Source organism: Rhododendron vialii, chromosome 3a, assembly GCF_030253575.1.
Source record: "Rhododendron vialii isolate Sample 1 chromosome 3a, ASM3025357v1".
Taxonomy (NCBI): Eukaryota; Viridiplantae; Streptophyta; class Magnoliopsida; order Ericales; family Ericaceae; genus Rhododendron; species Rhododendron vialii.
The window spans coordinates 29,483,306-29,495,181 of NC_080559.1; the positions used below are offsets into that span (position 1 = coordinate 29,483,306).

General features: G+C 39.6%; 1 protein-coding gene across 1 annotated transcript; it reads right to left on the reverse strand.

Annotated features, from left to right (window-relative positions):
• Window positions 1-3,916: 3,916 nt before the first annotated feature.
• LOC131319725 (plastid division protein PDV1) lies at window positions 3,917-7,852 on the reverse strand. Its single transcript, XM_058350116.1, has 2 exons — window positions 7,216-7,852; window positions 3,917-4,770 (listed from the first exon to the last, which is right to left on the reverse strand). Exons 1-2 carry the CDS (start codon window positions 7,579-7,581, stop codon window positions 4,264-4,266), a joined length of 873 nt encoding a protein of 290 aa, XP_058206099.1. The 5' UTR covers window positions 7,582-7,852; the 3' UTR covers window positions 3,917-4,263.
• Window positions 7,853-11,876: the final 4,024 nt, after the last annotated feature.

The window sequence follows — 11,876 nt, forward strand, 5'->3', positions numbered from 1 at the left end:
GTGTGTCTATAACACCGACTCATCGTTAAAATTTGTGGGAAAGAGCTCCCTAAAGCCCGCCCAGGGCGTGTTGCTATCTTTGGTCACTGTCGAAGATTAATCGCGGTGTGATCCAAGCATATGCTACGACTTTGGTGCGTTGAATTAGTGTCTCGTAAATTACCACAAAACGTGGAATTGTGCACCTTTTCGTCAAGGATAGGTACTAAGGTAGGTGGTTGTTTCCTAAAAGTTGTTTGTTAGAAGCAATTAAAAATCAAATTTGCATTTAGTCTGTTTTTTCCCAAGCCATCATACGTATCTTATGTCGTACTCTTATGAATTGGATTTTAATCAAAAAATTCATTTTGTATGAGTACCTAATTTAGTATAACCCCAACTCAATAATCACGATGGATATTTTCCATTTTCATAAGATTTGAGCCCACAACCTCATAATGCTATAGCTACCATAAGACTTTCCGTTGCATTTCTTTTGTACTCTTCTTTCAATTATGAAATGGTGTGTTGAGGGGTGTAAACAAGCCGAGCCGAACTGAGCTTCGGCGAGCTCGAGCTCGGCTCGTTTACTTAACAAGCCAAAAACTCGAGCTCGGCTCGAGCCTTAACAAGTCGAGTTTAGTCATTTACTAAACGAGCCTCTTTAATCGAGTCGAGCCTCCCTTAACGAGCCGAGCTTTTGTCGAACGAGCCGAGCTCCACTCGGGTAGTTTAGTAAACGAGCTGAATACTCGAGCTCGAGCTTGGCTCGTTTACTAAACGAGCCGAGTTCAGCCGAGCGAGCTCGCGAGCTGCTCGGTTCATTTACAACCCTAGCTGCGTGTGCATAAGGAAAACTTTTTTTTATATAACTCAGGATGTCCGGACCTATTTATGCACAACTTAATTAATTATTAGGGGATCAATCGGCAATCTCGCGGTGCATGATAAGGAAACCCCTTCAAAGCGGGACAAAATCCCATATGGGCTAACCCAATAGAGCTTGTCGCATTTTAGGTGCCTAGCAGTCTTAACTACTAGGCCAACTCCTTGGTTAGACAGCACGCACGAGAAGAATGTTTCGGTCGTGTCTTCTAACCTCCTGAAAAGAGGGATTCCCATTTGTGTTTTTCTCCAAATGGGATTTCGGTCTCGTTGAATCCAGCAGGATTCTGGGAATTCAAAGAAAGTTGTCCACACACGCAGATTGTATATGAAACCAATACGTAGTAATATGGGAGTGGCTCACTTATTAATGTTTTCATATCTTCCACTTGTAACCCTTTTTGCCAAAAAGGGGACAATAACAAATTAACAATACAAAGACAAATTCTTCCGACATTCCTCCAACACAAAAGGGGCTGGGCGTCGGCCTCTTTGATTGAGTTATACGTGTTGACATTTTTTTCTAACATTTTTTGGTTCCTTGACTTTTCATTTTCCACATTTATTAAATCTTTCGATTGTCGGAAAAAAATAGAGCCTTTTGGGTAGGGGCGTCTGCGGGATTTTAGGTTGGCGGTGACGAGAATTTTTCAAAATTTTTTGCATATGAAACACTACATATAAAAGTAAAGATATTTATTTTTGTTGAAAACTTATCGGGCCAATTCTTTTTGGTTTTGCCGAGCTATATGATCTACTTACTCACAAGTTTAAGTAAATTTTCAATTACTCTGGTTTTGTATGAATAATCTAGTGCAAACTATATGCAAACGAAAATGTTACTCCATCCGTCCCTTATTTATAGTCCGGTATTCCATTTTGGGCTGTCCCTTAATAAGTGTCCATTTTGTAAAGTTAGTGGGTAAAAGTTGGTGAATTATCTATTTTGTCCCTAAAAGTAGATTCCATTTTAAAAAGTGAGTGAGTAAAAGTGTAATGATGATGGGTAAGTAGGGAAAGTGGAGGATGTGAAAGGTATAATGATGATGTATTTTTAATAAGTTGGAATTACGAAGCAGGACACTTAAAAAGGGACGGAGGGAGTAAATTTTAGTGCATTTTTGAAATCCTTGGGGCTCGCGCGACCCGTTCGGCTAAATAAGCCAATTGGCTCTTTTTTTTGTCCTTATTTAAATTTTTTTCGTATTTGTTAGTTTTTCATCAATTTTTTGGGGATTATTGTATCTTCATGACAAGAGGAATTTAAAAAATAAAAAATTACAATTGAACCTAATTTTTTTGAACAAAGACAAAAATAAGCCAATAAGCTAATTTTTTTGTCTTTATTCAAAAAAGATTGGATTTCGATCATAATTTTTTACTTTTTAAATTCTTCTCGTCATGACGATGCAATAATTCCCAAAAAATTGACAAAAAATCAACAAAGACGAAAAAAAATTTAAATAAGGATAAAAAAAAATAAGCCAACTGGCTTATTTAGCCGAACGGGGAAAACTCTCGTGCAGCCACCATTGTGTTTGAGGATTTAACCCAAAACGAATTGCTAGGATTTTTGACCATTCTCCAGAATTGTTTCGCCAAAAGGGCACAATTGAAAGCCCCAAAATCTTTAAAGTCCATACTTCCTACTTTCGCCTGGGTTTGCCGAGCATCAAACTAGAGTGGCACATTGGCTAGCAACTAGTTAATCGATCTTATCTCGGCAATAAACGGCTCTCGATCGTTGGTTGCCGAGATGAGATCTGAGCTGTTAGATGCACGATCCAACGGCTCGGATCCAACGGCTCGGAGGCATCTCAATGCACAACACCAACCCCAAAGTCCATCCTGGTTGTATTCGACCTGGGTTTGATGGCCTTCTCGTGAAAGATAGGCCTTGTTAGCTTTGTTTGTTTTCTGGTCTTGTATTACCCACCTCAAAAGCAAAAAAATATAATACTGGAGTAGTTTTTTTGGCCATCCAACCCATACTAAATTTCTCAAATAGAGTGGAGTCCAGTTGGTGCCCCTCTCTCATACTCCCATGCATATGGGCAATATTCAATTCTCGCAAGCACTCATCCCCCTCCAAGACACCTAGAATAAAGTATACTAGGTTTAACGAAAGGCAGAAAGAAAAAACCATATTAACCTTCTACCAAGTTAAAAAATCAAGGAAAACCAGAAGAAGAAATAAAGAACTGAGGCTACTATTGCAGTGTGAATATCTTTCCGAATAAGCGTACGTGAGCTTATAGGAGCCATAAGAGTCCGAACCCACAAGGATCAACGGCCTTCAACATTAATAATGTATGACCAACTTACAGTATGAGTTCCATCTGAAAAGACGTTCAAAAAACGCGAGCAAAACATACGTTTAAGGTTCCTCGAATGATGAGGTCGGGGTTGTTCGCCAAAATTTCATTGGCTAAGGTTGAAGGACATGGAGACGACACCAGAGTCAAATTGAAGAGAATGACGGTGACGGTAATTGAGAGTTATGGAGAAGAAAGGTTGCAGACAGAAGAAAGTCTTCGGTGCAAGATGAGGTATGGTCGCCCAGGTTGACTCGAGTAATCTCCACTGCGTCTGCAAGCTTTTGTCCCTATCAGAAGTAGAAGGTTTTAAACCTATTCCACAAGAAATGCCTCGTCCCTTTGGGCTTATTAGTAGAGGAATCATAAGAACAAAGTGCAAAATCAAAAGGTGTCAGAGCTGCTACAATTGCTTCAACGGGCGCTGCTGTCTGTATCTGAAACGTCATTAGTTCTCGATTCAGGATGCGGGTTAAGGACCCCTATGTTGTTGTACTTCGCCCCAGTGAGAGACCACTGAATTTTCAATTTTGATGCAACAAAGCAACAGTATAGCTATAATCGAATCCCATACAACCAATTCCTAATTATCTAATTTTAAGGGGAAAAAGCAATATTTGTTCCAGCTTCTATATTCGTAACGGAGTTGAGGAATGAGAGGCCTTGGGTGCGTAAATTATGACATGAAAAAAAAAAATTCTCATCGAGGGAAAAGCTGAAAAATGAATCCAACAGTCTGCATATAACAATCCAACAGGACATTCATTACCTTCAAAACTTTTTGACAACGCTACAGAATGAAGCCGTAAACAGTAACCGTATTATCAGTCGGAAGCGTAACATATACCAGAGCCTTTGTCCATATATACAATCAAATTTCTCAAGGATAGACACACTAACTAGGTAAAGACCAACAGAAAGCATCTGGCGAAGATAGTAACTCACTCGAATTCGTGGTATAAAATTGCCTAAACAGTGAAGTTCTTGTGATCACACAATCATTACAACAACGGCCCTTTCATCATCTAACAATGTAAGACAAATTCATTTACCGAAAACATTGCCAAAGTAGCCTATCTTCACCTTAGCCCCTAGCCAACATCACATCCAGGTGGGTCAATCGACCACCGGATGAAGATACACTTCTTCTGTTGTTGAAAGTGTCGTCTTGCTTCTGTGGGAGGTCTAAGATGTACTTGTTATTACAAGATGCTTGATGCAGCTGCAGAAATGCAAGCATGCTGATTGCCACCAAGGCAGCATTGCCCAATACCCCACCCATTTGATCCATTCTAAGGGAATTCTTGGCAAAATTGAAACTACTTAAGAGAAATTTGAAGAGATTGCTCGATCTCTTCCCTGCAGGGAGCACAAAGTTCTCACCGGGTGGATATGGAGCAGAAGCATGCAGATTTTCCGGTGAAACAAAATGGCAAGCATCACGTACATCACCCACAAAAGCTACAGCTTCTTCAATGACCCTGTACTTCTTGCCTTGGTGTTCGGCCAATCTCATTGCAAGAGCAATTCGGCTTTGTTCTAGGCGTGCAACCGCAGCATCTCTCTCTGCCCTCTGTTGCACTTGTACAGTCTGGAAACATAACATAGACGTCACTAAAAAGGACTAGTACTCGCAAAAATTGTAAACTTACTAGAGCTCCACCCACTAGAGAATTTTATTACATACTTGCACATAAATGCATTTTACACGACATTTTCAGTTGGAATTGTAATGGACGAAGCCCTACTCAAATATCTGGATTCTGGATAAGTACTAGTTCAAGAAAATGAATCCCTAAATCGCACAAGCTTGCCGGTTTCGCCGTCATGGCAGTAACAACAGAGTCATGGCAGTAACAACAGAGCAAATCACTTCCCACATTTGGTGCAAATGGAGTCCTTGACCATATTGTCTCTAGCCATGTTTCCAAGCTGTCCCAGTCCGCTTCAATGGTTATCCAATGTCAGTAAAATCCTTCTCAATGTTCCTAGCCTAAAGCATGAGCACTTCTACACATGGGATATGTCGTGCCAGACACTTGTGTTGAACCCACACATCATGGAGTCATGGACACTCCTAAAAGCGTATCCAACACTTGGTTACTGTGGCTACCTGAAAAGCATCAATTAACAATATGGACCTTGGTAGTAGGAAGCTTCAAAAGTGGTGCCGCTACCACCTTAGAAGCACGATTGTGCACTCCAAACTAAGGAGCTTGAGGGGAGCCCCCTCCCATTGAGATGGGAGCTCAGCCCTTGCAAACTTGGGAGCTTTTGTACGACACTGGTATAGAAAAAGGGTTACTTCATAAATTGGTCTTCAATTTAGCTCAAATATATAGTCCAAGTCATGATATCTTGAAAAAAAAAAATCATACATTCTAACACTAGCCCATTTAATATATTACTCCCTAAAATGATTGTAGTTTAAAAGTGAATATACTATGCTACATTATTTTTGTAAAATATGAACACGTTCCTTTCACGCTCCCAATCTTGGGAGCTTCTATATTTCCCCGCTCCCACTCCCTCTCCTGCACCCACTCCCGCTTCGTGCAACTAATAAATGGACACTTTGGCGATGCTTCTTTGACATATGCCTTTAATCGTCCATTCAGCAATTAAAATATGTATTATTAGGTACAGAGCAACTAAACTTAGAAGAAGGCTCAATACAAAGCCTCTAGCGACTAACATAAAACATCGGAGACTAGAATATAGCAACCAGTTCCAAGGAAGGCACACATCTAGGTTTAAACGAATCATACAGGTGACTCACACAGTGCACTTCAAATCACAGCAGCAAGTGTAATTTCAGGACAAACACAACTGTCACGTTATCTTTTAACCACAATAAAACAAGAATTCCGCACACCGATTCTCCATCTGAATCCAAGAACCATGAAGCATAAAACAGAAAAGAAAAAGGGGTCTACAAACACTCAATAGCAGTGGAAAAGACTAGACACTACATCTTTCCTAGAATTGAAAATATGGAACATGCACATGACAAGTTAATTTGAAAAAAAATACAAGTAAACCAAAACTGGCAGCAGCAAGAAACCCCAAATGGCAGTACGGACCAACCACCCCCCCCCCCCCCCCCCAAACAAAACCAAAAAAAAGAGCAGTAGTTCCAAAGAAATGCAATCTAAATATCAGGAATGAAAAATGCCAGAATTTTGTTGGCGACAAAGTGCAGGGAAAGGCAAAGAAAGTAATAAATCCCCACAATCCTCTACACAGCTACAAATCAACTAATTTGAGCAAAACAAACACAACCAGGACCGGTCACGACATTTTGGGAACCAAGACAGACTAAACCCTTCATATATTTCTCGAGCAAAATGATAAAAAGATAAAGATAAATTCCAAAATTAAAAGTATTCACTTTCTTTTTGCAAAGATAATCTATAAAAACCCAAACCGTCTTGAGCATCCAAGCAGTTCGGCTCAGGTGGCAACAAAACTAAAGAAAACTGAAAATTAGGATCTTTAGTATCCGAGAAGCAAGTCAGTGAGCACATCTGGTTGTTTTTCGCTGACGCCAAACAAAACTAGACTCATTCTGAATAAATTTAATTCTCTAGATCTATATTTAACTTGGGCCTAGACGAACCGAACCGAGCTGCTCGTGGCTTGGCTCGTTTAGTAAACAAGCCGAACTCGAGCTCTAGTTTTAGGCTCGTTTACAAAATGAGCTGAGTTCAACACTCAAAAGCTCGGCTCATTTGATTAGGCTCAGCTCGTTTAAGGAGGCTTGTTAAGTAAATTGGCCCGGCTCGGCTCGTTAAGTAAATTATTTTGGCTCGCTAAGGAGCTCGAGTTTTAGGCTCGTTTAGTAAACGAGCCGAGCTCGAACACGATGAAGCTCGGCTCGTTTGCAATAAGTAGGGCCCTTATTTCCATCAACAACGCGATTAGAACAGTAGCAACCTAACTTCTCACCAGTCCTCCACTTCTCACAGCAACCAAAAACACATAAAAACGAAACCCTAGAAAACGAAACCCCGAATTACAGCAAAATTAAACTCACGTGGAAGAACTCGAGCTGGTCCTCGAGGCTCTCGAGCGCCGTGCGAATCGCGTTGAGGCTCTTGGCCTCCTGAACCGCCAAGAAGTCGTTGTCCTCGTCGTCGGACCGGAAATCCTTCACGAACACGAACCCGGTCTGCTGGTTTTTATCTGTTGCCGAACCGTGGTGCTGGTTGCTGCTGTTGTTGTTGAAGGAGGGGGGTTTATTCTTACGGGAGAGGAAAAGGTCGTGGGATTTGCGGAGGGACTTAATGGAGCTGAGGAAGTGAGATCGGGAAATGGAGTGAATCGCGTCGCTGAGCTTGTCGTGTAGGTCCCAGATCTTCTCAAGGACTGATTCGATCTCTTCGATCTCCATTTCCCACATTTCATTCAGGAGAGTGGGGTTTGGAAAAGTATATGCGAAACTTGTTGGAGTGAAAAGAGAGAGAGGTGTTTCTGTAGGAGTACTTTCTAGGGCTTGAGAGAGAGAGAGAGAGAGAAGGAAAGGGAGTGGGCCTTGGTTAGTTGTGTGTGCCAACTGCCAAGCAATGCCCAAGGCGTTTGTTTCGCGAATTGGAATTTAGTTCGCGGGAATTGGATTGGCAGTTCCCGGGCGTTTCAAACTTTATTGGGTTACTCCGTTTTGGTAAAAGTACCTCTCTCTCTCTCTCTCTCTCCCTCCCTCGATAACTCAGATAGGACGTGTTTGTCAATACAAATTAGACTTTCTGTTCAGATTTAGCTACAGATTTTAAATTCTGAATTTTAGCAGGGTACAGAAGAAACATGTTTGTTGCATTTGTAAAATTACGAGATTTTCATTCATTTTTTAAGAATTTGTGTTGCATAATTTTAAAAAGCTACCCTAACCTAGTTTTGAGATTTTTAAAATTTCTTTTCTTTTTCAGGTTCATAGACTCTCTAGATTCTATAATTCAGTTAGGTAGAATTTTTGATAAACATTCTAAATTGATTTTAAGAACCTAGAATCTAAAGATTCGTCAAAATAATTTTTCGCTCACACCCACCTATCCGAGTTAGCTTATACATATCTCAATAATTTTAAGAATTACTCCTATCATGCGTTAGCATGAAGCTTCGTTAAAATTAGAGCAAAATTTCATATATACTAGCTAGGGGTGTTATTCGGTTGGTTCGGTTCGGGGTGGATTTGCCGCACCCCGATCGGGTTCGGAGTATATAATCCGGAGACCGATCCCGACCGGTATTAATTTCAGTTCGGTTCGGGGTGAGTTCGGTTCGGTCGGGGATTTCGGGGCATTCGGTCCACCCGAAATGGGCCTTAGTTGGGCCATTTGGGCCGTTTTTAAAAACTAACAATAAACTACGGGCTATGTTTGGACCATTTTTTCACCCATATTTGGGCCATTTTCACATGTTTCTCACCCACATTTTGGCAATTTTCAACCTTAAGTCAATCACCCATCTTTGGGCCATTTTTTCACATTTGGGCCATCGTAATTTGTACCTGTTTTTTTTTTTTCAAACACCAATTGAAAAAAAAAAAAAAAACATACAACAAGTATGCTCAAACAATTACAACTTTTACAAGTACTCTTTCACCTTCTTCTTTTTTTTCAATCGATTGGAAATATTTTCTACACTAGTGTATATAACTTGGAGTTAAAGTAAATTTAGAACATAGAGAGTAATCGATTGGAAAATTTTGCAAAAACGTAAATAAATCAAGCAATGAAATTCCAAAAAAAAAAAAGTAAGAGCCAAAAGTTTACCATTCAAAACAATAAGAGCCAGAAGATTAAAACAATTTATATAAATATATATAATATATATGGTTCGGTCAGTTCTGTAGGTTCGGTTCGCATTCGGTTCGGTTTGGTCGGTATAGATTTCCAGAAAACCGAGATCGAACCGACCTAGGTTCGGTTCGGTTCGGTCCACCCCGAACCGAAAAAAAACTCCCTTGGACCAGCCGAAGACCGAACTGATCGGTCTGTTTTTTCGGTCTTTTTCGGTCCGGTTGGGTTTGTAACAGCCCTAATACCCCAAAAATTTTCACCAGACCAAACCGAACCGACCAAGTAGATTTTTTTTTTAATATTCTATATATATTTTACGTATATATACTTTAAATTAGATGGAAATTTTATATTTCAGGCGGACCGTAATTCCTAACCGGACCGATCCCACCTCGAATCAAACCGAACTCAACTCCGATCAGGATTCATCCTGAAAATATTTGGACCGAACCGAATCGATATTCAAAAATTTCACTCCGAACCAAACCGAACTCAACTCAGGTCGGGATCAGTCCTGAAAATATTTGAACCGAACCGAATTGATCTTCAAAAATTTCATCCCGAACCGAACCAAAATCACCTCTAATTCCGAGAACCCCAAGTAATCAAAACCTTCGTCTGCCTGCCGGCAAAAGTATGTCGGGCTTACAGATCAAGTCAAGCCCAGTCGACCATACGGGCCAGTTTCTTAATACTAGGCCCTAAAATAACTGGATAGGTGGCAAATTGAATCAAGACCCATTAAGGCTCTGTTCTAGAACAAAAAATAAGTCCTTATTTTTTAAGAAATCAATTTTAAGCTCAAAAATTATGAGCTTATTGAAATCTAAAAATATGCAATATGAATCTTGTTTGGAAGATCTCGATGAGATCTTTTATACGATGAAAAAAAAATTAAAAAATTATTTTTCATTTTCTTTATTTTTGAGTTTGAAAATGTGAAATAAGCTGCTTATTTTTTAAGAAAGTTTCTGGAACGGAGCCTAAGAAACCTAAACCCACCTATTAAAAAATAGACCCCAACCTAATCCATTTATTAATTGGATTAGAATGGGTCCAAACCCATCTAACTCATTTATTATTGGGTCTTAGTTGGGTTTCAATTGAGTCAATTTAAATGTCCAATAAGTCATAAACATTACCCAAAAAAAAATAGAACTACCACATAAATAAAAAAAACAAAAGTAAACATGTTACGTGAAGCGAACCTTTTTCTTGGTCAAATCGGGAACTGATGACTCGATTTGACCGGTTTCATGTTACAAATTCCAATTACAGTACAAGTCGAGTCGAGCCGAGTTTTGTAGTGAACTCGTACACTAAACGAACCAAAAATTCAAACTCAAACTTTGTTTGTTTGTAAACGAGCCGAGTCCGGTTCGAGCCGAGCTTATACAAAACGAGCCGAAAATTTAGAGTGTTGAGCTCGACTCATTTACTATATGAGCTTGAAACTTAAGTTTGAACTCGACAATTTTGGGTCTTTGACTATAACAATCTTAAGCTCTGGCATTTCTCTCTCCTCATAATTCCAGTCTCTCACTCCACTTTCAGCTCCATCGAGAAAATCATCTGCATCGCTGAATTGAAAACTTTTTTTCTCGGCCCATCTATCCTTGTCTAAATCGGTACCGCACCGGCACTACCGCCGTGACCACCTCCTCTTCACGGCCAACCCTTCCAACGTCGAGCACATTCTCAAGTCCCACTGCAAATTTTGTGATCGCCGGAAAAAGCACTGCCAATTTTGTAAAAGCTGTCGGAAAAAGCATTGCAAATTTTGTAGTCACTGGAAAAAGCACTGCGAATTTTGTGAAAGCAACCAGAAAATGCACTGCAAAATTTGTGAAAAATGCTGGAAAAGCATTGCGAATTTGTGGTCGTCGGCCGGAAAAGCACTGCGAATTTGTGGTCGCTGGACCGGCCGAAGCCGAGCTTATACAAGACTTTTTAATTTTAATTGAGTTAATGGGCGGGTTGGGTTTAATTTTAAATAAATGGGTTGGGCTTGGTAATTGGACTCTTAATTAATTGGGTCTAAATGGGTCAATGACCCATTAAAGACCCAACCCACTTATAACTTATCCAATTTGATCCAAATCTATCTATTTGACACTCCTAGATATAGCTAAAAGGGCTTCCTGAGCCACATGTGCAACGTCCACGCCGATTATTTTTGGGAAAAATGACGGCTTATGGCGTGTTTTGATAATTAATACCCGTCAAGGATATGCTGAAAACATTTGTTAATGCTGAAAATGTTCTTGACGGGTATTAATTATCAAAACACATACTTAACCGTCATTTACCCTTATTTTTGTTTGGCTACACACTGAAAGTAAATGACTTCTTAAACATTTTATTCAGCTTGATGCTATAAAAGAAAACATTTATTCAGTTTCAAAACCCCACCACCCCTGACCAGGGTGCTCAAATTTTGCGCACTCTAAACGACTTTGTATGAGTTTTATACTGTGATCTGTGCACAATTTGTATGTCCAAAATGTATATTCGAAGACTCTAGAAGTTTCATTCGTACATTTTTGGGATTTTATCTACGTGAACTTACAATATTATCCTTGGATGTGAGAAAAAATAGTATACTGAAAAAAGGGTAAGATAGTAATTTAAGTGAATAAAAACGAAAAAAATAATGGATTATAAAAAAGGGAATGCAAAAATCACTTTTCTTTTTTAATTCATCTAAACCGAAATGGAAAAGGAAAACATTTCATGAAACAATTTTTAGTCCAAACAAGGGACCAGAATAATTAACCTAAGCCAAACAAACGTTACAAACCAATGGAAGGCCTAAACACACGTGGGACCAGTGTTCCAGATTTCCATCTGCGGGTGGAAGACGCTAAATGAGAATAATCACACAATATTTCCACAAACA